The sequence below is a fragment of the Pelodiscus sinensis genome, chromosome 5 (assembly GCF_049634645.1).
Source record: "Pelodiscus sinensis isolate JC-2024 chromosome 5, ASM4963464v1, whole genome shotgun sequence".
NCBI lineage: Eukaryota > Metazoa > Chordata > Testudines > Trionychidae > Pelodiscus > Pelodiscus sinensis.
In genome coordinates this window covers 116,898,420-116,925,281 of record NC_134715.1, presented here as the reverse complement: position 1 = coordinate 116,925,281, position 26,862 = coordinate 116,898,420, and the positions used below count along the sequence as shown (strand labels likewise).

Here is a 26,862-nt window from a genome sequence, read left to right as displayed (position 1 = left end):
TTGTCCATTTAAATTATAAATTTTTAGGGCACGTTTTTTCACAATATTTAGTATATTGGGACCCCAATCTAAATTAGGGCCTCTAGGCACTATTGTAATACAAATAGCTTATGGGGCAATATACTATTTACATTTCCTTTAAAAGTTGTATGGTGACTTGTCCCTGGTTAGGGACTATTATTAGAGTGTGTTCTTCTTGTAACTTTACACTAGCTTGATGTATAGAGTCTCAAATTCTGCCTTTTTCATAGATAGCTTTGTCTGTATAGGTATTAAAGCTGTTTGTGGGACTGAACTGTTATGATGTTGTCTCTGTAATTGCATACCCCTTTATTTTCTCTGTAAAATTGCTAAATCCTACATAGATAAACTATCAAAATATGGAGAGACTGAGGTATTGAGAGAGACACCAGCTGGGAAGCCAAATGTTTCACATAAAAGTCAGAGCTACAGGGAGCAAAATGCTTCCAGAAAAAAACCATTGGCGTTGCAAGGCAGATCAAAAACCTTTCAAGGAACAGTGAAAGATACAGATCTGAAGATTTTGCAGACTCATGAAGAATCAACACTCTCTAAATCGTTAGATAATTCTCAGTTCTCTGCTGCATGGGTTTCTTCTCAGACCATGCAGCAAATGATTACTAATCTTAATCAGGAGGAGTCAGATGAGCAGAAGTCTCCACACAAGGAGTTTCACACAGCAGTCATCAAGGCATTAAGCTCCAATCCTGACCTTTTGGCTGAGGAGTCAGGTACTACTGAATATGGTACCACTGAGTTTTCAATCAAGGGGAAGCCATCTTGCTTAATCTGCACTTATGGAGTCTCTGCTATCTCTGGACATGTTTAGCTTGGCTTATTACTTGTGGGGCTGATTTAATTTAATTGGTGGATTTTTTTCTTGGCTGGATGAACTGTGTAGAACATAGAGATTTCCTCAGTACCAGACTTTCTAAAGGCAGCTTTTTATGTTTTACATTAACAATTACTTCTTTAGTAGGCACCTATTATTGAAGCTGAAAGGGAGTGGGATGGATGGATCATTTTTAATTTGGGGGGGGGAGATCTCAAACCACTTAAGAATCCATTTGCAATAATTGCAGTTTATTGCATGTTACACTTGTGATTATCTGTGCACCTTTCCATTCGTTGCTTTCAGTAATAGACATTTTGTTTAATCCAAGTTTCTGCCAATAAACTCAAAGCAAGCAAAAAATTTACTATTCTATAATTTTAGATTTGGTGCCCTTCATATAGTTATTTCTTCTTTGGCTCTTAGCCAGCAGCCTCCTCCCTCTAGAACAGTATGTCCCAATGCTGGGCCCCAAAATAGTGTGGAAACTGTTATATAATCATTTCAGTCCATTTTACTGAAAAATTTTTGGAGTAGAAATAGTTGGATAACATAATATCTATAGCGGGTAAAATCACAATAGTGTTGGTCTACACCTTAACTTTGGCTTGTTTTGGAATTATTTGGCATTCGGTCAGAATTTTCATTCAGCAACAGTGAAAGATTGTGTGTAGTGGTAAGTTGTTTTTTCCCTGCATCCCTAAAGAAGAATCCTGTGTGCTCTTTTTAATTTCCATCCTGATTCATCTGTAGAACCTTCAGAAGATGCCAGAGAACCGAAAGAAAAGAGTGTTCCTGACCACACTTCAGCCCGTACTCCTCCCAGCACTCCAGTTAAGCTAGAAGAAGGTATGTTCCATTAAACTGGGGTGGGAAAGACTTACATAGCAACACCTGTATTGACTGAAGCATGAAAAAATAATATTTAATGGAGGAATGAGTTCAGTTTTTTAACAATCTGTAGAGCTGCTTGACTAAATGTAATAGTGGCAATGTTCACAATAGTAAAGAAATGTGCATTGTCATTAGATAGATACTCACCATTTCAAAATTGCCTAGTCATCTTGTTAAGTCTTGGAACAGATTTGCTCCTTTGAGCACTCTGAGTAAGATGTGGCTGCTGTTTTGAAGTGACACGTTAAGTCTAATGATGAAGCAGAGTTTTGCTGAACGTGATTAGATAGTTTAGTAAATCCTGCTCACTGGTTGCACATTTCTTAAACATTATTGTATTTGGATTACACCTATGAGAATATTTTTCTGTCCCAGTTTAGCTCTTAGTTTGATTTGTTAACACGATGTAAAATTATCAGAAAAAAATAAGAAAAGGGCCTAGCACTTCTGTTTCTGTTATCCCATGGAAAAAATAAGATAAAAGTAACAGTCTGTTAAACAGGTGTAATCTAATTTCTGTTTTATGTTTCCTTTACCTTGTTCATTGGAATATATCACTTGTCTATTATGAAGTCTGCCATGCACTACTTCATCTCATTCTGTTTTCTGTAAGAATGTTTCCAATCATTCTTTTAATTTAACACAATGGCTGTGATGAATGCATAGATTCTCTACTTGTGCTTTTTTCTTCTTGTGGCTGCGTTAAACAGGAGATGGATATGCTAAAGAGTACCTGTTACCATAGTAAGTATCATCCCATACTCTGACCTGTTTGTGCTTCTTTTCTGAAGTTCTCTGGGCTTTGCTTCATTCTCTTGCATCTCTGTTGTTTGAGTTTTGTTTTCTGTTTGTGTTTTTTTAAAAAAAGGCATTTTTACAGTCAATGATAGACACTAATTCCTTCCATTATTACTTTCTTGGAATTCTAGGTCACTTGCATAAACTTTACATTAAAATGTGCTATACTGTTGAAAGAGACTGTGAAAGTGTCCTAATGAGATTCCATGTTTGTCCTGTCTTTCGGTGACTGTATCTGGCTAGTGATTTGTAACAGGAAAATCTGAACTTTGTTCTGCGTGGCTCTGATACCACTAGTAAGATTCTAAGATTGGAACTTAATTAAAATTGTGTTGAATAAGCTAGATATAAATGAGCTTTCTCTTTAAGCTATGTTGGCTTTACAGGGCTAACGAAAGTAAACTTCATGTATATGTGAATTTCCCTATCTTAAGCAGCTATGACTGAATGCAATGAGAGTTGGGGCTGTCAGGAGATCTGTTGGAAGCAGGTGCCGTTTTTATGTAGTCAGTTTTCTGACTACAACCACACTTAAAGTATACCATTTTGAAAAGCGTACTCCTATAGTGGGAACCCTATAGCATCTGTTTGTATAAAAATCTACTTTACCCCGACGTTTCCATTAGGGCCAAAACTGCAGATAGAAGTTGTAATGCATCACAGTATGCATGTGTTGTGTGTGTTTGCGTGCGTGCTGTTGTTTCTAGAATATATTTTTAAATTTTAAAGTATTGTCCTGTTGTCGCTGAAATATTTTTTTTTTTCCTGGAAGATGTAATTTGGAAAACTTCACTTGATGTATTAAAGTCACTGAGCAAAATAACGGATCTTGTACACATTTCTGATTTTAAAACTTTGCCCATTCTTTAGCTAAATTAGGAAATCCATGTTTCATTCTAGTGTACAGTGATTCCATCTTGTTAAATAATTTAGGGACTGTTTCAGAGGCTGGGTGGGATAAGTCTCTTGGAAAGACAAGTTAAAATTATTTTTCTATAACTGTAATGCTTGATAGTGGCAAAACCTGTTTAAATTCTGGTAGCTTCCTATACTTTCATTTAATGAACAAATTGAAAGGTTGACGGTTATTCCTTTAGAAGAACCAAAAACCTGCCTACCTGAAAATCAAATGTGGTACATGCACTAAAAATTAGTTTAATGCCTTCCACTTCAATTCCTGAAGAAATAAAAATCATGACTAGAAAGTTGGTAATGATAAAAAGACAATATGATATACTATAATTGAAGTGCTGTAAAATGGTCATAAAGAGTTAATCAGATTAACATTCCATGAGGCAACTGATAACATACATGATGGCTTCCTCATTTTCCTGGCTTTCAAATCTTGTCTGCATCATAACAGAATTTTAAACTTCTAACTTTACCATTCTGAGCATTTGGCTTGATACTGAGTATTAAGTAGATATTGTGGGTTTAACAGCAGAAATTAGCACTATTCTAGCAAATATTTATCATACATTCACAGAATAATGTCTTCTAAAACACAGTATAAGGAATTTTCAGTATAGTCCTGCAAGATTAAAGGACACATTCTCATTAGAGACATTCTCATATTCTATAGATATAGTCACCTCTCAAAGCCTTGAACATAAAACCTAGTGCTCTCACCCAGTTTCCCTCTTGACTGTGGAAGATCTTGAATTTTTTAAATTGAGGATTATTAGCCCAGTTTTTCTCGCAGCTCACAAACTCCTATGGCCTGGCTGTCACCCACTTTCCTTTTTATGCTCTACTAGCTTGGATGGAGTTGACACAGGTAATGGGACTCTTATTAATTTGTGCTTTTTACACAGGCAGGAATAAAGTGCATTGTGTTCTAAAAAAGTGCTCAGTGCAGACAGGATTGCTTCATAGTGAAATGTATGTAATATTGAAAAGTAGAGTATCGTTAAATCTCCCTGAAGACAGGGAGGTTCTACTGTAGACTAGTGAATAATGTGATCAGGGCCATAGCAAGGCCTGAGTATCACTTTAGCACCATTTAAGCAATGGCTGATGCTTCGCACAGGGATGAAATCCCGCTAAGTGAACCCATGTCATAGAAAAGGCTGCATCACAAAACATGCTTAGTTAATTTGACAGAGTATATTGATTATATTTATAAGACCTTATAACACAATAATAAATCTTTTCAAGATAATGAAACCATTACAATAGCAGACTTCATTATAAAGTCATCTTTTTAAATCTTCCCTGAGAAGCTCCAGGGAAATACTAGGATTTTTATAAGGATGGGCAAAGTAAGAATTAGTAAGATTCTCACACATCAAGCCATGGATCTGATGTTTGTATAATTTGCTCCATCCCAATAAATTAAAATAATTTAAAATTTAGGAGTCTAGTGACAATCTCATTAATGCCAATGGCAATTGTAGATTTAGTTCCCTGGTCACTGTGCTAAAAATTCTCAAATCATTTGCAAAAGAAGCAACATTACTATATTTTATTTATAAATATTTGATATTTACTCCTAGCACTTTAGAACATTACAGTTGGATTCAACTTTATTTGTTGTCTGGCAGGAAATTGAAAATAACCTTTTGAATGTTCCACTTACATCTCTGTGCCCAAAGGTGAAGTAGACTAGATAGATTTCAAAAGCATTATGTAAGTTAAATGAGCTAGACTTTCACACACAGCACTCACTAAATGATAGCTTCACCTTAATGTGTGTTGGAGACCAGCATACTTGAACTAAATATTTCATATCAATCCATCCATTAGACACACTGCAGGACCAGACTTACAAAGATGACAGTGATGCTGCAACTTTCAAGCAAACCCTCCCAGACCTCACCCCCGATGAGCCTTCAGAAGCACTCAGCTTTCCAACCTTCAGAAAGGAGGAGGAGGAAGAGGAAGGTAGGTGCAGTGAAGATCTGACCAAAAGCCAGACTGAGTTACCTGAAACAGAAAATCAAGAGCCCCGGTCCCAACCTGCTGAAGAGGCAACAACACCAACAGCTGAGGAGGGGACAGCTGCTGATCCAGGTAGTGATGAATCTCCAGGAAAATCCCCATCCAAAAAGAAAAAGAAGTTCCGCACTCCTTCCTTCCTGAAGAAGAACAAAAAGAAGAGTGACTCCTGAAGGCCTGATGTACTGCAGAAACACTGTCCTATTTTAGAATCTAAATTCATTAACCACTAGAATGTACCAGATTGTACTGAGCATTTTGTCTCATTATGTAAAGGAATGCAACAAATCAAGCAACCAACCCCTCAAGTTATAACTTCATTGTTTAAGGTTATAACAGGAAATTAACGTGCAGAAAGGTGCTAAACCTGTGTACTCAGCAGTGAACCACAGATTTGAAGCTTAATTTATAAACAAAGTTAAATGGCTTCCATGTGGAAGACATTGAACCACTGTTTTTAATTTAAAGACCACACTGCTTTATGTAAGAACACAAGTATTTTTGATTAGGCCATGTTCACAGTGCAGTAGCTGCTCACTCCAGAACATGCTCTTTTCCAATGTTATACTTGCCTGTCACAAAGAGGTTCTTTTTTAAATAATGCATTTTAGAGAGGATGCATTTTAGAGAGGGGGCACATTCTTGAACAGAGATGTATGCTTCTACAATATGTCACTACTCTAGTCAAGCTTTGAGACTATTCATACCATATCCCTCTATCTTCTCCCTACCTCCTCCTTCCCCATATAAGAAGATAAAAGCTGTCTTTCACCCATATTCTGGTACCTGAATATGAGACACATCAAGGGGCTACTAACTTTGAATAATACTCTCCTATGAGAACAGTGGGTTTGTTAAAAAGATATGATATAGTTGGAACTTAAACTTAACCTTGTGGTGTAAAGAACTGAACGGGTGATGGTGTTTCCTGATGATATTGTGCATTCAAAGAACCTTAACTTTTCTAATAAATGTAATATTGTGAAATCTATTTTACAGACCCTCTTCCCTAACCAAAATCAGAGACCATCAGACATCAGTTGCATAGCAATTTGGTCTTTAAGTACAGGTTGAAAACAATTGTATTTTAGATTTTTGGGACACTTTTAATTGATGACCTAGAGCATGGACAGTTTTAGATTTGGTCTTTAGTGCAGTTGTCATTGTTTTGATAAAACTTTGCTGGTTGCAGATGCAAATACGTTGCATATAAGCTGCATTTTCACTCCCTTCCCTATTGTAAACACAATACAATGAACACTTAACCTGTGTTTTTATATTACCTTTTTTTTCTTTTCACTTACAGTAGCTCATGTTTCTTGTTTTATGTTGCCAGCAGTAGTTAAATCAGGAACAGATATCCTTCCTAGAGTCCTTAGAGGTTCATTTGCCACAGGTTTTCCATAAGTATTTAGCATGTAGCAAAGCGAGAAAAATCTCACTTTCACCTCTTATTTGCCATCCTCTTCTACGTACAACTATGATTCTCTGTCACTGAGCACATTCAGAGATCAATCTTCAAGTTACCTTTTGGAAAGACAAAACATCTTCATTTGTTGTACACATGAACTTTTCAGAAACCATAATGAATTTACCCTGGATATAAACAAATTGCCTCCAAATGTCAGTGTTCAAATTACACATTTTTATTTATAACAGCAGAAAACAAGGGGAAAAAACCCTCCATGGGGGGGAAAAAAGTTGGCTTACATGCAATGACTATAATTAAAATAAAATTCAATAATGTATGTATCACATAGGGTTATATAAAACGCCTGTTTTATAGTGAGAAAAATAGCAGATTGTGAATGCCTTGCAATTGGTGCAGTATGAAAGCTGTGAGTAGTAAACAAGTTCAGCTTTATAGTGCAAAAATAAAGCCTATATTAGGCCTCAGATATATTGATAACTTGGACCAAATTAAAGTGATAAAAGGAAAACAAATGTACAGGATATGACATTAGCACTGCAAGGTGTCCAGGTGAGGGGCAAAGAGGTTTAGTGGCAATTATTACAGAAATCAGACATCTGTTTTGGAATAGGTAGAGTAAAATGAAATTAGAAGCAACAGCAAATCACTGCTTAAGAGTGACACCTAAACAATAATGTCTAATAAGGACTGCATGGCGCTAATGGCTTTGAGCTTATATTCTAACCTTCTGTGTCCTCTGTATACTAGGAAGCATACAGTACTTATCTTACTTTGCTAAATTGTGTTTTATTGCCAGGGTCATAATTTCATTACTAAGCCATTGCTACATGTTTCAGTTAATAATGGAGTCCTTTTATCTTTGACCACATATGCAATGATTTTGATTCTAATTTTGTAGTTTGTTCTTTCAATTCTTTGTATTACACTATGAAATCTGGTTGTGTACGGTATGGTTACACACTTGGGGGGAACAGTCGTGTATTTTTTCTTTCTTGTATCATTAAGTTTTACTCACAAATAAAATTCTTCTTTAAAAGAGTAAGGGTTTTTCCTCCGTTTTTGAAAGCTGGGGAACAGTTTTAATGTCCAGAATCTCTTTGGGAATAGTGCTCTAACCATTTTACTTGAATGGCTAAAACTATTTTCTTGAGCAAAGTATCTAGTACAGTAAAACTTCAATAGTCTGGCATCCAATTGTACGGCACTCGCGATAGATCAGCATCAAAATGGCACGAGCCTAGTGAATGAGCTTCGGCAAAAAACGAGTCACAAGACAGCAGCTGGACCGAGCGAAACCAGTCGGGACCAAGTTTAGTCTGCCACTGGCATTGTGACACGCTGGATGGTGCTTGTGCTACAATAAAAAGGGTAAAAATACTTTGTGTGTGTGGTGTGTGTGTGTGTATGTGTGTGTGTGTGTCGGCACCACCTATGTCCCAAAGGTTCTGGATTATCGGAAGTCTACTGTATTTTGCTTATAGTAAATTGGTTGCTGTTAAAGTTCCATACCAGATACTGATTTCTGATGTTATGGCTGGAGACCTTGAATGGGGCATGTAATAAGTGGCGGAGGGAGATGTGCATGTCAGAACTTTGAGGGAACATGTAGACAGAATACAAAAGCCTCCTTCATATTGCAGTCGTTGTCCTTCTGGAGAATTAGCTGTATCAGAGGGTTTGTCTAGACACAAGGTTTTTTCGAAAAAAGTGGTCTTTTTTCAAAAAAACTTCCCCTGCATCTAGACTGCTGCTGCATTCTTTCAAAAGAATGCGGCAGTTTTTTCAACTGCAGAAAACCTCGTTTTACGAGGAAGAATACCTTTTTTTTGAAATTGCTCTTTTGAAAAAAGGCACTATGTAATGCAAACTGTGCTTTCTCAAAAGAGACTGCCTGGATGCTCTTTCGAAAAAGTGGCTTGCTTTTTCGAAAGTACTGGTTGTAGTCTAGACACTCTTTTTCGAAAGAGACTTGCAGTCTAGACGTAGCCTGAGAGAGCAACTGTAGGATCCCTAGTCACTTCCAGGTTAGTATAATTCTGCCTACTGGAAACAACCTACTAGATTAATCTTATTCATTAAACTGCTGTCCAGAAAGTGACAACGCTTGGGTGGAATATGAGCTCAGGTGAAAGAGTTCTCATTTGAAGTCTTGCCTATTAATTTCACCCTCAGTCTGTGTGCAGTAGTTTAGAGGTTTGAAATCTCTGAACAAATGCCATAGTTTGCTGAAATACTATGGGGAGGACATAGCTGCTTTTCACTCTGGTAAATTTACATTCTCTGCTTTTTGAGTGAATTCACAAGCAACATATTCTCGTGTCCTTTTAGAATTTACATTTTTTCCACAAGGCAGGGAAATACTCTGCCTTTATCAATAATTTTTTTAGGACATACCTGGAATATTAGTCACTAATTCTATTTTTAACTAACACTCTAAGAATACAAAGTAAAAGTTTGCCACAACCAGGAAGTTGCAGAAATCTTTTTCCAGGGCTGTGTTTTTTTTAAGTGATGGATTAAAACCTGCATAATAGGAAATGATAGACATGTTCAAATTTGAGACATTTAATAAAAGTGAGTCCTAAATTTTATATATAAAGTCTCTAGCTTACTTTTGTTTCCTGTATTATATATGAGTGTAAAACCTACCAAAACCCAAATTATTTCCTTGAGCAGGTACAAATGTGTTTGAGGTCTGTCTCAATTTTTTTTGGCATAAAAAACCCTCACGAGTATATAATAGGCATCTAAAATATTGTCAAAATAACACATTATAAACACGCCTGTTTAAATTATGTTGGTAATTTATTTCAAAGTACCTGTCAGCATATCTGTAACAATATAGATACAGTAAATACAGAAATTCCCCCAGGAGTACAGAGTTAAAGGAACTCCTATGACAAACCAGTTCCTGTTTTTCTGCCCCCTTCTCTCTCCTTCCATCCTCCCCAGAGTCCAGCCAGAGGTCCAAATACATCGTACCTTCTCCCAAGAGTCCTCAGTTGCAGGACCCCACTTGCCAATTCCCCCAAGAGCCTAGCTGTGGACCCCTTTGTCCAGGGATCCAGCAAGAGAAACAGCCTGATGCTTGGTCCCAGGCTTGTATGGAGTTTCCTGCATGTCACCATCTCCTTCGCTGAGGATCATGCCTGGAACTGCAGCTGCCACGAACTCTCTAGCTCTCTTCCCCTCCCCCCTGACAGTGTCTTCTTTGTGCGGCTCTGCGGGGTCCAGCAACATTGCAGCCCATTTCTGAAAATTCTGCATTGCGCAGTGGTGCAGCATTCTCCAAGGAGTGATTACACTGGTTTGGGTTCACATTTTATTATTTTAGTCACAGGTTCACTCAAAGTTTTGTCTGCAATAGCACAACCTCAGGTTATGATCTTGTCAGAAGTCAAGCTAAGCAGTTGAACACACAGGCTGTATCTATACTTACCACACCAGAGAACAACCTTCTGGCATCAACTTAGCAAGTCTAATTAAAGCCTGCTAAATCAAATACTAAGGACAGTTCAGGTTGGCTCCTGTACTTATCAGTCATGAGAAATAAGGGAAGCAGACAGGAGCATTTGCTATTAGCTTCTCTCTGTGAAGATGGCACCAAGCTTAGTTTAAGGTAAGCTGAATCCAGCTGTGTGTTTTACAGAGCTGGAGTTGCATACCTTTAGCCTGACCTTGCAGTTCTAGTGTAGACCTGGCCTCAGATATTTTAGGAAGTAGTATGGTGGCACTCATCCCTCTGAAACTGGATTTAGCCAATGCTCTGATATGGGTCAGTGTTTCTGAATAGACTTTTATTAAAGGAATACTGAGCAGACTGGCCTTCAAACCTTGTGATAAGCAAAATTCCTGTGAAGACTGCTTAGAAGAGTAGGGCTGTTAGTTCTTCCGTGTTAGCCAATTTACATTTTCCCTTGCTACCACTGGCGGACCCAAATGAGATTTTGGGTAAGTTAGTCTTCACATGGTTGTATAGTGTTAAGGAATTAGAATCTTCTCCCTGGTGCCTATATTTAAGGGATGGAGTCCTTCTAGATGTAGTCTGGAGTGTTTCAGAGTCCTTCAGACTGAAAAAAAGTATTATTACAGGGAGATCAGCTGTCTATCAATGTTTTTTCAATTACAGGCAGTCCCTGGGTTACGTACAAGATAGGGACTGTAGGTTTGTTTTTAAGTTGAATTTGTACGTAAGTCGGAACTGGCATCCAGATTCAGCTGCTGCTGAAACTGACCAGCGGCTGACTACAGGAAGCCCTAGGCAGAGTTTCTCTGCCCCAGGGTTTCTGGAATCAGCTGCTGATCAGTTTCAACAGCAGCTGAATCTGGATGCCTGGAACAGAGCAGCTGGGGCGCTGCCAGATAGGTCCCCGCAGTGCCGCACCTCGGCGCTGTGGGGACCAACCCGGCAGCACCCCAGCTGCTCTGTTCCAGGTGTCCCCAAGTCGGGGACTGCCTGTATTTGTGTTAAAGCCTGGAAGACAAACAGTGCTGTGTAAGAGGGAGCAGAAACTACTCCACTAATAAGGAATTTGATCCTTACTCCCCTGCTAGAAGCAATCCTGCTCTGCCAATGAGTTGGTTATGAGGATGAGCAAATTAGTTGGAGGGTGGGGAGGAGCAAGGGTCTAATAGTCCCAAACCTATAAGGTACAAATAAGTACACCCACGTGCCTCTGCCTCTCTATGCCTATTTTCAATATCCTTCTGGAGTGAGCTTTTGTGTCCGATTTAAACTCTGGACTTCTCAGTCATAGATGAGCCCAGAAAACCGCACATACCTCAGACACAGGGAAATGTCACTGCCTGCAACATTTTAAGATCACAGCTGGTCTTACTGTATATCCAGGGTTCAAACAAAAACAAAGATAGTTGATAAGGTACTAGGATTACAAAACCACCTCTGAAGTCGTCGTATTTGGACAGTGATTCACTGGCTCACTTCTATAATTCATCCCATCTCTGTAGCAGTGTAAAAAAAAATGTGAAAGGCAAGACAACCAGGAGATGACAAAAACCTATTAGTGAATTGCTCTGCTTGCAGTGATTGAGATCACCTGGAGGAATGAAGAAGGAAAACAAACATTCTGAACTTCTGATAAGGTTCCTAATTAAATGGAGCTAGTCTACATTGTGAAGTTGTAACTTGATTTTTCAAATAAAGAAACATGCTGCTGACCATCTCATGGATGGCATGGAGACTAGGACAAAGCATGGTTAGCACTGTCAGCTACTTAGCTTCTTTACCATGATGGTCAAAGAGTATAATTTTGCAAAGGAGAAACATCCATATTAAACCTTTTGGGGTCATCGAAGAGCAAGGCCAGGACCTGTGAGTTAAGGAGAAAGACAGGCCTTGAAGGGACTAGGGCAGCTGTGGCCAACCTGAGGCTCACAAGCTGCATGCAGCTTTTCTCTCGCCCCCCCCCCCCCCCATGGCTCAAAAGCAGCCCCTGTGCCCCCCCAAAAACGGTCCTCTTGTCCCAGCTCCCTGTGCTGACTTGGGCAGGGGAGCTGTACAGTGCAGCCATGAAAGCTGCAGAAATAAAGATGGGAGCCAGCTGTGGCCAAAAAGCTTCAAAATGTGTTTAAATGCAGTTCTTAAAGGGGCAGAGCATTTTTTAGAGCTGTTTGGTTTTTGGTTTTTTGCTTGACAATGTTTTCCCAGCTCTTTGTGCTGGCTCCACTGTTATCTTGGCTCTTTGCCTAGAATGGGTTGACCACCCATGGACTAGGGCTATCTTCTTTTATTAACATGAAGCTGAACACAAGAAGACATCCTCCCCATCCCATGCAGCCCTAAGCAGAAGTGCTGTTGGACAGAGCTTTATATAGCCTAATGACTGATGAACAAAAGGACACTCTAAAAAGATGCATGTTATTACTGTGCATCTTCCTACCCACACTGTAACTGCAGTAGATGAGTTTGCAATGAACTGTTTGTAGTGAAAAATACAAATATTGGAAAATGCTCAGTATTGGAAAAACCTGATATATTAGGCATATAAAATGTAGCTAAAACATTTTTCCAATGATATTGTGTGTAAGTTGTACCACCTATTCATTTATAACCACTTGGCAGTACTGTGGGAATAGTTTCAAGATTGCTATAAAGCTCTCACAAATCATAAAAACTCTGGCTACCAACCAAAAAAACCCAAAACCCACCCAGTTTAAGGCACGAGGTACAGATTTTACCAGCGGAAGGAGGTCTTATGCAAGGAAACTGGCAAAATAATTTCAATATGACCCTCACAAAATGGGGCAGGTGTTGCATTTTCTTCTCATGAACCAATTGCAGGGTCTTGATCATTAGGCTGGCTGCCTGAAAACGCTAATCCATATTTGCTCAGAGCAGCAGAATGAGCAGCCAGTGCTTAAAATGAAATGGGCAAAGGCAGGATCTGTAAAAGTAATAATAATGTGCACATGATATTGTGAGAAATCATGGCATTTTACATGCCACATCTGGTTGGGAACTGTAATTTAAGCACAAACTTCTGCTATGGAGTGATTCTTATCTTGCTGAATTCAACCTTTCTCTGCCTGTGCAGCTGGCATGATCTCACCATTTTATGTAGCAGAGATACAACATGCTGAAAGAGACAAACTGGCATGAGAGAATTAATGTTAGCTGAGTTTCCATCTCCTTGAGGATTACAACGTGTGAATAAGAAATAATTTTGTGATCATGGTGGGTATTGCAGAATGGAATTCAATTTGGCCTTCCAGCAAATCAAAACAGAATGTTGTTCCATTTTAAATCACTTCTTGCCAACTGACTCTCCACTTCTTTTGACGTCCCCTTAGAGAATGTAAGCCATGATGTTGCGCCTTTCTTTGGTTATTCCTCCTTTGTATGCTGCTTTATGTAACCAAGAAGAATGAGGGGAAGCAGGAAGAGAACTGCACAAACAGTGAAGCAAATCTCAGCTCCTGCCAGCCAGTAAACTGCAAAAGAAATAAGTCTTTTAGTTCTTGGGTGCTATCTTCCTTGTACATGTTAAAAAGATTTTCAAAATGACTTCCTGTTCAGCCTTGGTACAAATTTGAGTAGTTGCATGTTGTACATGATGAGAGGTGCACCTAGTTAGATTTGCACATATGAATCTTTACCCATGAACAAAGTGTGGCTGCAAATAACCTTTGGCTAATACACTGGTTGATAGTAGTCCCCTTATGATTAAATTAACCTGTGGAATTCATTACTATGGGATGCTGTGATGGCCAAAAGTCAACCTGGTTCAAAACAGAACTCAGTGGCTGCATCTAAACTGGCATGATTTCCACAAATGCTTTTAACGGAAAAGTTTTTCAGTTAAAAGCATTTGCGGAAAAGAGCATCTAGATTGGCACGGATGCTTTTGCGCAAAAGAACATTTTCGCCATCAGGGTTTTTTTGCACAAAACAGTTTTTAGCTGTCTACACTGGCCCTCTTGCGCAACTACATTTGCGCAAGAGGGCTTTTTCCCAAACGGGAGCAGCATAGTAGTTGCGCAAGAACACTGACAATTTTACATTAGATCGTCAGTGTTCTTGCACAAATTCAACTGGTCAGTGTAGACAGCTGGCAAGTTTTTCCGCAAAAGTGCCTGCTTTTGCGGAAAAACTTGCCAGTCTAGACGCAGCCAGTAAGTTTATGGATGATGGGGTCATCAATGCAAAGGATAATCAGAGATGCATCCCCATTCTTGGGGCAACCCTAAATCTCTCACTGGCCGAAATCTGGAGGAAAAGACATGGCTCACTCCAGCTGCCCTGTTCTGTACACTCCAGTAGTGGCCACTGTCAGAAGACAGGCTATTGAACTAGATGAACCATTAGTCTGACCCCATGTGGCTGTACTTAAGTAATTAATTATACCAGTGGTCACCAACCAGTAGATCAGGAACTACCAGTAGATTTTGGAGCCTCTGACAGGTGATCCTGACTGGTTTGGCTAGGAAGCTATCAAGCACTGGTACTTCAGTTGTCCCTCCACCCACTGTCATGCTGCTCCTGCCCTGGAGCTGCCCCCTGGGAGCCTCCTGCGTGTACGGTTTGGGAGGGAAGGCAGGCACCCACTGTTGTACCCTATCTCTACACAGAGAGAAGGGGATGGAGGGAGCTTGGCAATGCAAACCTGTCACTCTGACACACTGTGTATGCGTCTGTCATTCTCACAAACCCACAGGCTATGTCTACGCTGGCAGCTTCTTGTGCGGGAACTATTTTGCGCAAGAGTTCTTATGCAAAAAGTCTTCCTCAAGAACACGTCTATGCTGGCATATGCTTTTGCACAAGAGATGTGCTTTTGTGGTAAAGCATCTATGGCAGTGTGGATGCTCTGTTGTGCAAGAAAGCTCTGAAGGCCATTTTAGCCATAGGGGTTCTTGCGCAAGAAATTCATGTTGTCTGTCTACACTGCCCTCTTGCGCAAGAGCTGTTGCATAAGAGGGCTTATTTCTCGTGGGAGAGGAATAACTCTTCTGGAAGAAGCCCTGTTTTCCGACACTAGACAATACATTTACTTGCGCAAGAACGCACGTGCAGTGTAGACACCTGGCAAGTTTTTGCACAAGAACAGCTGTTCTTGTGCAAGAAGCCGCCAGTGTTAACGTAGCCACACTGTCCTTCACTCTCATCTCCTGCTCCAACACATATGTGGGAGGGTTGTTGTTGGTACTACTTTTACTGCTTGCAAAGTGTGTTATTTTGGAGTTTTGACTGGTCTGCACATGTCAATCTTAATTTCTCTCTTATGCTTAAATTTAATGAGTTCTAAAATGCCTAACCTATCATCGCTGGAGTAATTATGGCTATGGTAATTGCCACTTCTTGAAGCTGTGGGCTCAGTGCCTGTAGATGAGGGGCCACACATAGCGCCAAGGAGCCACTGCTGCACATGCCAACTGCTTTCAGGAGTAGTGTAGGGCCACTGCTCCACCTCCCCCACCCCGAAGCTGTCTCAGTTAAATGGTGCCCTGCCAGAGCCTGCTTCCTGAACTCCTGTCCCAGCCCTGAACCTCCTGCCCCAGATGTGAGTCCCCCTGAATCCAAACTCCTTCTTAGAGCTTGTACCCTGAAACCTCTCCTGGACCCTAATCCCCCACCCTTGGCTAAGCCCAGAGCCACTTCCATACTGCTTAGCCCAAGAAGAGAGCCTGCTCCCCAACTTCCTACCCCAGCCTGGTGAAAGTGAGTGAGGATGGGGGAGGAAAGAGAATGGAGTGAGCAGGGTGAGGCCTCAGAAGGGGTGGAGCAGGAGCAGAGCCTCAAAGAAGGGGCAGGAAGGAAGTGGGGCAAGGGTATTTGGGTTTGAGGTAGATCTTACATTGCACTTACATTGAAAAGTGATTCTGTGGTTAAAAAGGTTGGAGACCACTGACTTACTCCATCTAGACAATGCTTTTCAAAAGGTAAGTTTTAAAATTAGGTAAATTCTTTTTGCAGCCACACACAACTATTCTGCTGATACCCTACCCACTGTCCCTTATTTTGCCTGGTTTAGCTTTCACTGGAAGCCAGTTAGTTAACTCAGTTGCAAAATGGTTTAATTCCAGTCAGAGCTGCCTCAACTCTTGCTGCACTTAGCAGGAACTTGGGTCTGGAAGGCAGCCAGCAGCTCAGAGCCAGAAGAAATATCAGCAAGAGCATGAGAGGAGTGCAGGATGACATCAATCATGAAAGGCAGCAACAGCAGGCATAAGGGGCCCCAGGAAGAGAAGTTAGATCCATACGTGCAAGCTGCTGCTCTCCACATCTTCCTCACAAGTATCTAGTCCTAAACTTGCTTTTTCCCAATCACCAACACGCTCCATCTTTGTGCCTGCCTCCATCACTTCGTCCTGCTTTCTGTCCACAGCAACTGACCCTCAAAGTGACCTTGAATTGCCTCCACTTTAAACTTTTAAAATACAGCCTAAGTTTCAAGCTGAGATCAAGTAAATATTAAATCTGGATCTAGCCAGAACTGACAGATGGCCTTCTCCCTACTCCTGCAAGGTCCCCGTCCCTCACAAGGAAAACCCCTGAATATGGCAGGAGGGGCTGGGGGAAGAGGAGGGGTGAAAACTGCACAAGGCTGAGCCCAGCACCGCTCTCCTTGCCAACGTCAAATCTCCACCCTTTCCTTTGGGCTTTGACAGATAATGATGAAATGTTTCTCTGTGGAAGAAAAGGAAAGTAAGCAAGCAGTTGAGGCACTTTAGAAATTTGGAGCTCTACCTTTCAAATAATTAGCTTGTTTGCTACTTGCTAAGTGCTGCTGTCAACCAAGTTGCTCTACAAGCACAATATGTTCTCTAAGTTAGGCACCAGCCCAATTACAGTAAGCAATATCTATGCCCTTGCTTCTATTCCCTTTCCAAAAGCCTCCCTGCTTTTCCATGCCATAATCCTTTAGCCCTTGAGAGGTTCTAGTCCAGGCCTCTGCACTCATGGCAGGTGTATATTAAATGTCACAAGGCCTAACTTTGAGTCAGGTAGAAAGTCACAAGAACAATCTGACAATCCACAAAGCTGAGCTAGGCCCTTAGGTGTCCTGTACAATGAGTGAGGAGAGACTGGCATTATGGCCTGTGTGTCTCAAGGGCCAGCATGTCAGGGAACAGGCTGCCTCAGGTAGCCAGTAGGAAGTGCTGAGTGGCCATTTGGGCCCATCTAGACAAGGTATACAGGGCTCCCTGAAAGAGCACATTTGCTCTTCCACCGAAAGAAAAAAAAAAAAGCAGAAGAGCAAACGCGTTCCCTGGACGCGGTGGAGTTTTTCCATGATACCACCAGTCTAGACGTACCGCTAGAGGGAAGCAGCAATGTGCAGGGGCAACAGCAGAAACACAAGCACCAAGGGAACTTTTACTGCACAAACTTAGGTATCGAGAGGGTGAAGTCACAGTTTTGTGAATCACTGGGGAGCCTAAAACTGGGATTCAAACTTAAGTGCCCAAGTCTTTTTATGAGTCCAGGACTTAGTCCATGGTGTATTGTGACAGGATTACTATAGTGCAGGGTTCAGTTCTGCCACACAGTAACGGGCTTCAGGTCAAGCTTTAGAGCAAAAAAGTTCTGCGCCTTTAAACACTGGATGGGAGGAATCAGTTGGAGCCAGGCTTAGAGCCAAAGCACCGGTGCTGCGTCTGGCCCTGTCAGACCTCCCCATGCATTGATACTGCAGCAGCAGCAAGCAACAAAACAAAAACTCCATAGCAGCAAATCTGAAATCCCTGCTCAACTTACTCAGACTCACATGATGGGGCGAGGAGCAGCAGTGTTGACAGTCTTGTTCCAGCAAGAGCCAGAGCTCTGTGACTCAGGTTACCATATGTCTAGGTTTCTCAGACCTAGGTTTTTTGATCCTCTGTCTGGGGGATTTTTCAAATAAGACACACGGGCTGGGATCTTTGCAAGCAGACATTGCAGCTCAGAGCTGTCTCCATGCTCTGATGGGTCCCTTCCCTACAGCCACAACGGAATGGTAACCTGATTCCTCCCAGCCCTGGGGAGAGGGAGAGTTCTGAAGAGAGGCACTACATCCTGGGCCCATGTCAGCCACCCTTGCACCATGACAGGGAGTGACTGCCCTCCATCATGAAAGTGAGGCTGTAGATAGCACTTCCTCCCCATCCTCCAGTACAAACAGATACCCTCAGGCAGTGTCTTCTTTTGGAGAACCTGAAATATGGTAACCTAACGACCCTCTCCCCTTATTGGGCCTCAGCACCCAGGCTCCACCCAGGTGTCTGCACTTCAGCCCAGCTGAGCTGGGCTCTGAGCCTTGCCGCTACTGAGAGAAAGAGAGAGGTTTTTTTTTTAAAGTAGCCCCTTTTTCAAAAAAAACATTAAGTACCTCCAGCCCTCCCAATCTAACCCAATGACCTCCCCTCCCACAAAGCCAGGCACCCCAGTCCCCCCACTCTAGCCCAGTGCCCCTTCTCTCCCCCAGAGTCAGGCACCAGACCTATGGTAACCCTACCTTTGAAGTGCCCACTCCCACTGCCCGGCTCTGCCTCAGCAGCTTGTCTGCAGAGAGCAAGTGGCTCTCTGGTGCCAGGCTTGCCATGTGGGGCTGTGTGCTCCCAGTCCAGCCCAGTGCCCCAGTGTTTAAATGCACAGAAAATGGCTGCACTAAAAGAACCAAGCTGGGAGGGATTGCGACTGCTCTGGAGGACAGGGTCATAATTCAAAATGATCTGGACAAATTGGAGAAATAGTCTGAGGTAAACAGGATGAAATTTAATAATGACAAATGTAAAGTGCTCCACTTAGGAAGGAACAATCACTTTCACACATACAGAATGGGAAGGGACGGTCTAGGAAGGAGTATGGCAGAAAGGGATTTCAGGGTTATAGTGGACCACAAGCTGAATATGAGTCAGCAATGTGATGCTGTTGCAAAAAAAGCAAACATGATTCTGGGATGCATTAACAGAACTGTTGAGAGCAAGACAAGAGAAGTCATTCTTCTGCTCTACTCTGCACTGGTTAGGCCTCAGTTGGAGTATTGTGTCCAGTTCTGGGCATGGCATTTCAAGAAAGATGTGGAGAAATTGGAGAGGTCCAGAGAAGAGCAACAAGAATGATTAAAGGTCTAGAGAACATGACCTATGAGGGAAGGCTGAAAGAATTGGGTTGGGTTTGTTTAGTTTAGAAAAAAGAAGACTGAGGGGGGACATGATAGCAGTTTTCAGGTATCTAAAAGGGTGTCATAAGGAGGAGGGAGAAAATTTGTTCATCTTGGCCTCTGGGGATAGAACAAGAAGCAATGGGCTTAAACTGCAGCAAGGGAGGTTTAGGTTGGACATTAGGAAAAAGTTCCTAACTGTCAGGATGGTTAAACACTGGAATAAATTGCCCAGGGAGGTTGTGGAATCCCCAGCACTGGAGATATTTAAGAGTAGGTTAGATAAATGTCTATCAGGGATGGTCTAGACAGATTTGGTCCTGCCATGGGGGCAGGGGACTGGACTCTATGACCTCTCGAGGTCCCTTCCAGTCCTAGTATTCTATGAACTGGGCACTCTCTTCTCACCTTCCCCCCCCCCCCCACTTTCTCACTGTGAAGGGAAGAACTGGAATTAGAGAATCCTGCCTCCGTCCCTTTGATTAACCATCTTCCACCTGGTATCTCAGTGAATGAGCTAAAAGCAAAGAGGCAAAAGTCATTACTTTTGCCCATTTGCTTTACCATCTTTCACTCAATATGGCCAATGTTCACACCACGCCCTGATACTGTAACTCTCTACCTTCTTCAACTCCTCTTGGCCATTTCCCAACCTAGCTCTCCTCCTCCAAGTACACATGGCCTCCTCAGCACAGAATTTGTGCGTCTTGGTGGAACAGTGGGAGCCTCAACCACTCAGTGGAAGGGCAGCACGTATGCTATTCAGGACGTAAAAGTATTGTTTTCTTGCAATGCAGATATTCACGGTTAGTCCATGGCAAAGGGACACATTCTGCATCTGCACAAGCACGTGCCACCGTATCTTTAGGGCACTGTTTCCACTTGTCCTGGCAGGAAACTTTCATTCTATTTCTGGCTGTGATGCTGACCAGCAGTGTGACCTTGGGCAAGATACTTCACCTCTCTCTGAGCCTTCTTTTCTCTCCTACCTGCTGTCTGCCTTGTCTATTGAGATGGTGAATGCCTCCAGGCATAGGCAGGCTCACTCCATCCATACAGCGCCTAGCACAACCAGGTTACAGTCGCAATTGTGTCCTGTAAGCCCTGCTGCACTGCAAACAGGCATTTGTACACCACTCCTCCAAGTCTTTGCTGACACCATAGGCTTATCTTCTTGGGTAACAAGGATGCTTCTTTCACAGAGGGAGAAAGCTCCAGTTTTGCACCTTTACACAGTATTTTAAACTGCTGCTGCGTAAGGGTAGCCACTCCATGTCAAACCCTGAACCACATGCTTTCTGAGATATTCCCAGAGCTAGGTCAGGGGAAAGTGGTACATATTTCAGGAGCGACATAAAATCAAACTATATCACATTATCCCTTCCTGTCGTGAGTAGCTTGCTCCATGAGCAATTCCTGTTGAAATCAATGGGAGACTTCCATAAGGACACAAGTTGGCCTTTCCCTTAAAAGTTAGGGATGTTCAGCAAAGACATTTACTCTTCAGTCATCTCTACATTCCCATTGCCCTTTTTCTCCCATGGCTGCCAAGCTGGAAGAGCCAGAGAATTACATTTTATATTGTCAGGGTGATGCAGGAGCGTGTCCATGCTTACCTGCTGCTGACAAGATTGGTCCCAGGGCTCTTGCTAGGGCCCCCAGGCTCCTCAGAATTCCCATTACTGTTCCCTTCTGGCTGGCTGAGCCTGTGCAAGGAAGAGTGCAGCATCAGTTAGTTCTTTTAACAAGACCTACTCCCTCCTCTTGTATCCTGTTTTTTGTGCATATCAGATTTGTGTTTTTTACCCCACACAGCCCACTCCATCCCTGTCCACCAAACATTCTTCCTCCTTAGTAGTTTTCCTCTCCACTAGAGAGGTGATTCTGGCTGCTGAACAGGATTTCTTCATTGGGAAAATGTAATTAATGGCCCTCGCTGCGAGTGCTTGTTCATCAGCTTTCACATACTGCAGCTCCATGCCAAAAACACATAATATGCTGCTGCACAGAGAATCCAACAGAAGCTAATACTTCTCTTCGCTGGACTGCAGGAGAGTTTCACATGCTCCTTGTTCAATGATTTTTTACATCTTCTTTGTAACATTAAGACAGAAAATTCTGTTTCTTATTATAATGACTTAATGCTGTGTGTACTCGTATCTGTGTATCTACATATTGAAATGTGCATGTATCATTAATCTTTCTTTCTTAAAACCCTGTCTTCTGAATGTACTGGTCCCAGGGCCAAATTAACTCTTCTGGGAGCCCATTAGGCTCTAGGATGGGGCCAAAATGAGGGGTTCGCAGTGCAGGAAGGGTTCATGGGCCTGAGGCAGGAGGGTGGATGTGGGAGGTGGTGGGGGCTCTGACTGGGAGTGCAGGGTTTGGGGTGGGTCTGGAGATGAGGCTTTTTGGAGGAAAGTAAGGGGCTCCAGGCTGAGGCCAAGAGATTTGGGGTGCGGGAGGTAGGGATGCAGATTCTTGGAGGGAGTTAGGGTGCAGGAGAGGGCTCAGGGCAGGAAGTAGGGGTGGGAATAGCAGTTATGGTTTCTTTGTGTATTTTGTGCAAGTGTAATATATAACAACCAGTGCTTTGGCTCCATCCTCCTCCTTGCTGATAACACCGGTGAGAAAGAACTAGTTCCACTATTGGCAGAGATGGTCAATGCTAGAGATCAGCAACCTTCTCTCCTTAAGCAGATTGCTGTGCAGCTTTAGCTCAATAAACCAACTATCATTTGCCCCCTTTCTGATCTTCTCTTCTGGCTAAGGCTTAGAGAGAAGGTGGTGGTGGACAAATGATGAGGAAACGTAGATGTCTCAGGTACCCTTAACCCAGGGGTTCTCAAACTTTTTGATACCGGGACCCCCCTCTAAGTTGCTCGCGACCCCCTAAGGGGTCTGGATCCACAGTTTGAGAAACGTGGCCGTAAGCCTCTCAATTTGGGTACAAGTTGGGTACACAGTAGAAACTGCACAAGTGACATTGGTAGACGATCTCCTTGCAGTGGCTGAAGACGCTGTAAGCATTGGATCCAACACTGCTGCTCACCAGGCGTTTGCAATCTGCCTGTGGCAGAAGTGGGCAGACTTGCTTGGAGGTGACTCTGTTCCATCTTTGCTGTTTCCAGAGTTCCCAGGGTTGGGCAGTTTCTCTTCCTGACTGAAGAGCCCTCCATGGGGAGTTCTACAGTGATTCATCTAATGTCCCCTCTATGCAAGGAATACTTGGGGCCTACAAGGTGGCCTGGCAGAGGTACCTTCAGCACGCTGTTTTATAGCTAGGTTTGTGTCTCTATCTCATCTAACCAAACCAGTGCTGTCAAACACCCGCACCAATGCCTGAAAAGGAATGGGGCATGGATGGGAGATAATTAGCTGACAGTAAAGCCTGATAAAACCAAGGCAAATACTGGCGGGCTAATGCAAGTAACCAGAAGATATGGAGTCCCCCCCCCTTACTTGATGGTCTCACCAGTTGCAGAAGAGGTGGGCAATAAGTGGCCCGTGGGCTGCTCTGTCTTGTAACGCAGGGGTGGGTGATAAGTGACCCGTGTGTCCCCAGATAGAGCCACTCCTAGCTCCCGTAGGATGCAGTTTGCCATTCCCGGCCAATAAGAGCTGCAGGAAGCGGTGGTCCGACCCACAGTGCTTCCCACATCTCCCACGGGCCACTTCTTGGAGGGGAACTGCAGCCAACAGGAGCTGAGAGCGGCCGTGCCTATGGACACGCTGTGAATGAAGCATCTGGCGGCCCATGGGCTGTTTATTTCCCTCCTCTTTGTTACTGTATATGGGGATACCCAGACTGTTGGATCCCCAGCTGCAGTTAAATTGTCATACAGCATCAGTGTCTAGAAAGGCTTTTCCCCCCTTGGAGTTTGCAACCTTGTCACTGCTATTCATGCCTTTGTCTCTGATTAGATAAGAGCAGTATTACTCCTGGGGATGGATTAGGTGCTGCTTTTACTTTTAATTGACTATATTTTTAATTTTTGTCAAAGCGGAGGAGAGGCTCTTAAGTATGCTGGAAATCCATCTAGTGTAACCCCATGTCAGCTGTTAAAGTCCACATTCCAGCAGTAAATGTTTGTTGCTGTAGCACCAAATCTTTGCTAAGCAGAAGTGGGTTTTGTATTTGCATAGTTGCAGTTAAAGTTAGCTTTGTACAGACAAGTGCTGTCCTCCAAACAAGTAAAGAGCCACTTACCATAGCCTGACACTACTGCTGACAAGCAAGGAATAACAATGGCAGCAGCTGGAAAAGATGTTAAGAGTAGGTTAGAACAGCACCAAACGGCAGAGAGCTCAAAACAGCAATAATAGCAATAGCCAGAAATGCAGCCACATTGGTTACTACTGCACAGAAAAATGTGGAGCCCTGCGGGGATTATACCAACAATAAATCATAAGGTTTAATTCAGTTTAATAAGAAGAAGACCCCCACAAAGCCAACCTCCACAAACAGCTCTTGCAGCCACAAAATCTATGAGTATTCAGCAGCTGTTTTACATTACAATCTTTCTTCCTGAGAGCCCTGGGGGAAGGGGCATAAAGGTCACAGTTACATTCTATTCAGCTAACTGGTAGTTTTCCAGATCTTCATCATCTTGTCAGGTGTAGTGGGAGAGGGAATCTTTCAGACATCACATGCATTATAAGATGGCCACGTGTAGAATCATGGAAGTGTCCTCTGAGGCACACAAGTTTATAGTACTAATGTATTAAGTGGATAAAAGCAACCATATTGTTCTGCAATGCAGTATGCATATGCCAAGTCTAGTGGGAAAATATGCTAGCTCTCAGAGCCCAGGCTAAATACAACAGCCAAGATCTAACAATGAGAACTGCCCTTTTACTGAAACAGAACATGTTTCTCCCATCAAGGAAGAGCTGTAGCATACAAAATACCCTTCCTTCCCAGCAAGGAAAAGACAATCAGAGGGAAAGAGCTAGGCATCCATCAGCAAATTTGAATGATTTGCTAATTTTTCAAGAATCTCAATTTGTACCTTTAATCTAGGTGAAGTCATTAACATACACTTGTCTCTAGACAAACAAGATGTCAAATGGAGTCTTCAAAACAAAGGGTTTTCTGTTTTAGGGATTTAAAATTTTCTACCCATTTTGAAATGTATCCCGGACACTCTAAAGAGAATATCCTGTTGTAATAAAGTTAACTCTTTTGAGAGCTTCTGATGGTGCCTGTCCATGAAAAGATTTAAGGTGCTTAAGTTACACTAATCACAGGCATGCGCCTACATACTTTTCCAAATAGGGAGGAACGGAAGCTCATTCTTAATGGTTTTCCTGAATGGGAGCCTAAATCTGCAAAAACTTCCTTCCTTTTAAATATATATGCACACATACTTCTGCTGTCTTCTTCATAAATGACAGATTGAGTTGTCCCACCTTGCCCCCCTGTGGTTAGCAAAGCAGGAGAGCAGAAAATTATACCAGTGACTAAGTCCTCCCTTGACTGTGTTTAGCATAAATCGAGTGTTTATATACAGCACTTCTCATTCATGCTCTGACAGACAGTTATGCAGCTCTCCTCAGCCCAGCCTCTGAAGTGTAATGAATAATGCAGCTACCATAGTTGTGAGAAGCAAAGCTGCCAGCCTTTTACTAAGATGGGGTATTTTTATTTAATGTACAAGTAGTTTCTAGATCTGGGAGAGAAAAAGAATCTGAAATGCTCCCCACTGAGCTGAGACAAGATCAATGCTGGTGACATTCACACATATCACCATGACAACTTCTAGGGATACAAATAGAATCAGAATAATCCAGAGCTGCAATTCCTTCAAGGTTTTATAAGCAAGAAAGTCAACTTTTAGTTCCTATTCCATGAAGCCTGAAGTACAGCTTTATTTAACAGGATGAGGAAATCTACATAGTGGCTTTGCCATGCTTAGGCTTCAAAGCCTATTGGTAACTATTTGAATAGCTCACCGAAAGAATAGAGCAACAGTCCAGTGCTCAGCACAGTCACATTAGCAGCCCATCCGATTAACAAGAAAGCTGGAATCAGCATCATGATAGCCTAAAAAAAATGCAAAATGAGTGTCCCTCTATTACAGCTAAAACCATATTAATCATAAAAGCCTAATCCTAGGTTTCCTGGCGCTGCGCTGCTGCTGAGAGGGGCTCTATTTAAATTAAGACAACAGTTCCCATGATTCCGTGTTTCTCTTTCTAATTTGGTCTGTTTTTACTCATGGGAGACTTTTTCCTATTAGGGGTTGGGGAAGTGGCGATTGTGTCACTGAGGATGCAGGGGTAGAGAATGCCTAGGCAAGCAGAGATTAGCAGAACTGGGAAAGAAGCAATAAAAGCACCATATTCCCCTTTTCTTGGCAGTGCTGAGGGATGCTATGAGAAGCTGCATCTGCCCCTAGTCAGCTGGAGGGTCAGTCACCATGGTTCAGGAGAAGAAGATCCTTAGATTTCATCTGCCCCAAGGTTAAAGAGAAACAGGAAAAGATTCTCCTCTTCCTGCTGTGCAGTTTATCTCTGCTTCCATATTGTGCTCTCACCATTCCTATTGGAAATCATTGTATCCGAGCCAGGATCCAGCACAGAGGTGGGAAAACATTTTGGCCTGAGGACCACATCTCAATATGGAAATTGTGAGCATTCATGGCCCACAATATTAAATTGGGGGATGGGATGTGGGAGGGGATGCAACTGGGGGTTTAGGCTCTGGGGTGCACCAGAAATGAGGAGTTCAGGGTGCGGGAGGGGGCTCTGGACTCTGGCAGGAGATTGGAATGCAGGGGCGAGTGAAGGGTCCGGCTGGAGATGTGGGATTTAGGGTGGGGCTAGGAATGAGGGGCTTGGGATGCAAGAGGATGTTCCAGGCTGGACCTGAGGGGTCCAGATGGTGGGGGGGGGGGGGTCACAACTGAAACAAGAGGTTGGAATTTGGGGAGGTAGTGGGGTCTCTGGTTGGAAATGCAGGCTCCTGTGCCCCAAACCCCAGGGATGAGGGATTTGGGGCACAGGAGGGTGCTCTAGGCTGTGACTGAGGGGTTCAGAGAGCAAAAGAGGGATCAGGACTGGGATATGGATGGGGGAAGGAGATGAGGGGTTCAGGCTGGGTTGGGGGTGAGGGGCTTGGAGTGAAGGACTATGCTATGGACTGGGATCAAAAGCTTCGGAGGGTGGGAAGGATGATCAGGGCTGGGGCAGAGTTTGGGGACACAAGAAGGGGTTGGGGTGCAGGCTCTGGGCGGCATTTACCTCAAGCAGCTCCCAGAAGCAGCTCCTATGTGGAAGTGTGGCTAGTTGGCTAGTCTGCCCCATTCACAGGTCCCATTGGCCACAGTTCCTGGCCAATGAGA

The 26,862-nt window shown here is 42.7% G+C and overlaps 2 protein-coding genes and 1 long non-coding RNA gene across 18 annotated transcripts in view; 2 read left to right on the top strand and 1 right to left on the bottom strand.

The window, feature by feature from the left end:
• ADD1 (adducin 1) overlaps positions 1-7,952 on the top strand; it is a 98,476-nt gene extending 90,524 nt beyond the window's left edge. For 5 of the 15 annotated variants that reach the window (XM_075930841.1, XM_075930842.1, XM_075930844.1 and 2 more), the window contains 3 exons: positions 366-752; positions 1,607-1,702; positions 5,291-7,952. In XM_075930841.1, the coding sequence (XP_075786956.1) occupies positions 366-752; positions 1,607-1,702; positions 5,291-5,655 (848 nt within the window). In that variant the 3' untranslated portion in view covers positions 5,656-7,952. Of the gene's footprint in view, positions 1-365; positions 753-1,606; positions 1,703-2,457; positions 2,493-5,290 lie in introns of those variants that run through there. The other 10 variants (XM_075930847.1, XM_075930850.1, XM_075930849.1 and 7 more) reach the window with 4 other exon arrangements.
• Positions 7,953-9,700: 1,748 nt separating this feature from the next.
• Positions 9,701-26,862, bottom strand: part of SLC75A1 (solute carrier family 75 member 1) — a 56,777-nt gene continuing 39,615 nt past the window's right edge. For both annotated transcript variants that reach the window (XM_075930857.1, XM_075930858.1), the window contains 4 exons: positions 25,472-25,562; positions 23,727-23,774; positions 21,133-21,222; positions 9,701-13,865 (listed from right to left, as the gene is read on the bottom strand). In XM_075930857.1, coding sequence (XP_075786972.1) covers positions 13,759-13,865; positions 21,133-21,222; positions 23,727-23,774; positions 25,472-25,562 — 336 coding nt within the window. In that variant the 3' untranslated portion in view covers positions 9,701-13,758. The remainder of the gene's footprint in view (positions 13,866-21,132; positions 21,223-23,726; positions 23,775-25,471; positions 25,563-26,862) is intronic.
• Positions 25,315-26,029, top strand: LOC142829687 (uncharacterized). The gene is made up of 2 exons (XR_012904408.1): positions 25,315-25,450; positions 25,880-26,029. It is a non-coding gene; the product is annotated as an uncharacterized LOC142829687 (long non-coding RNA).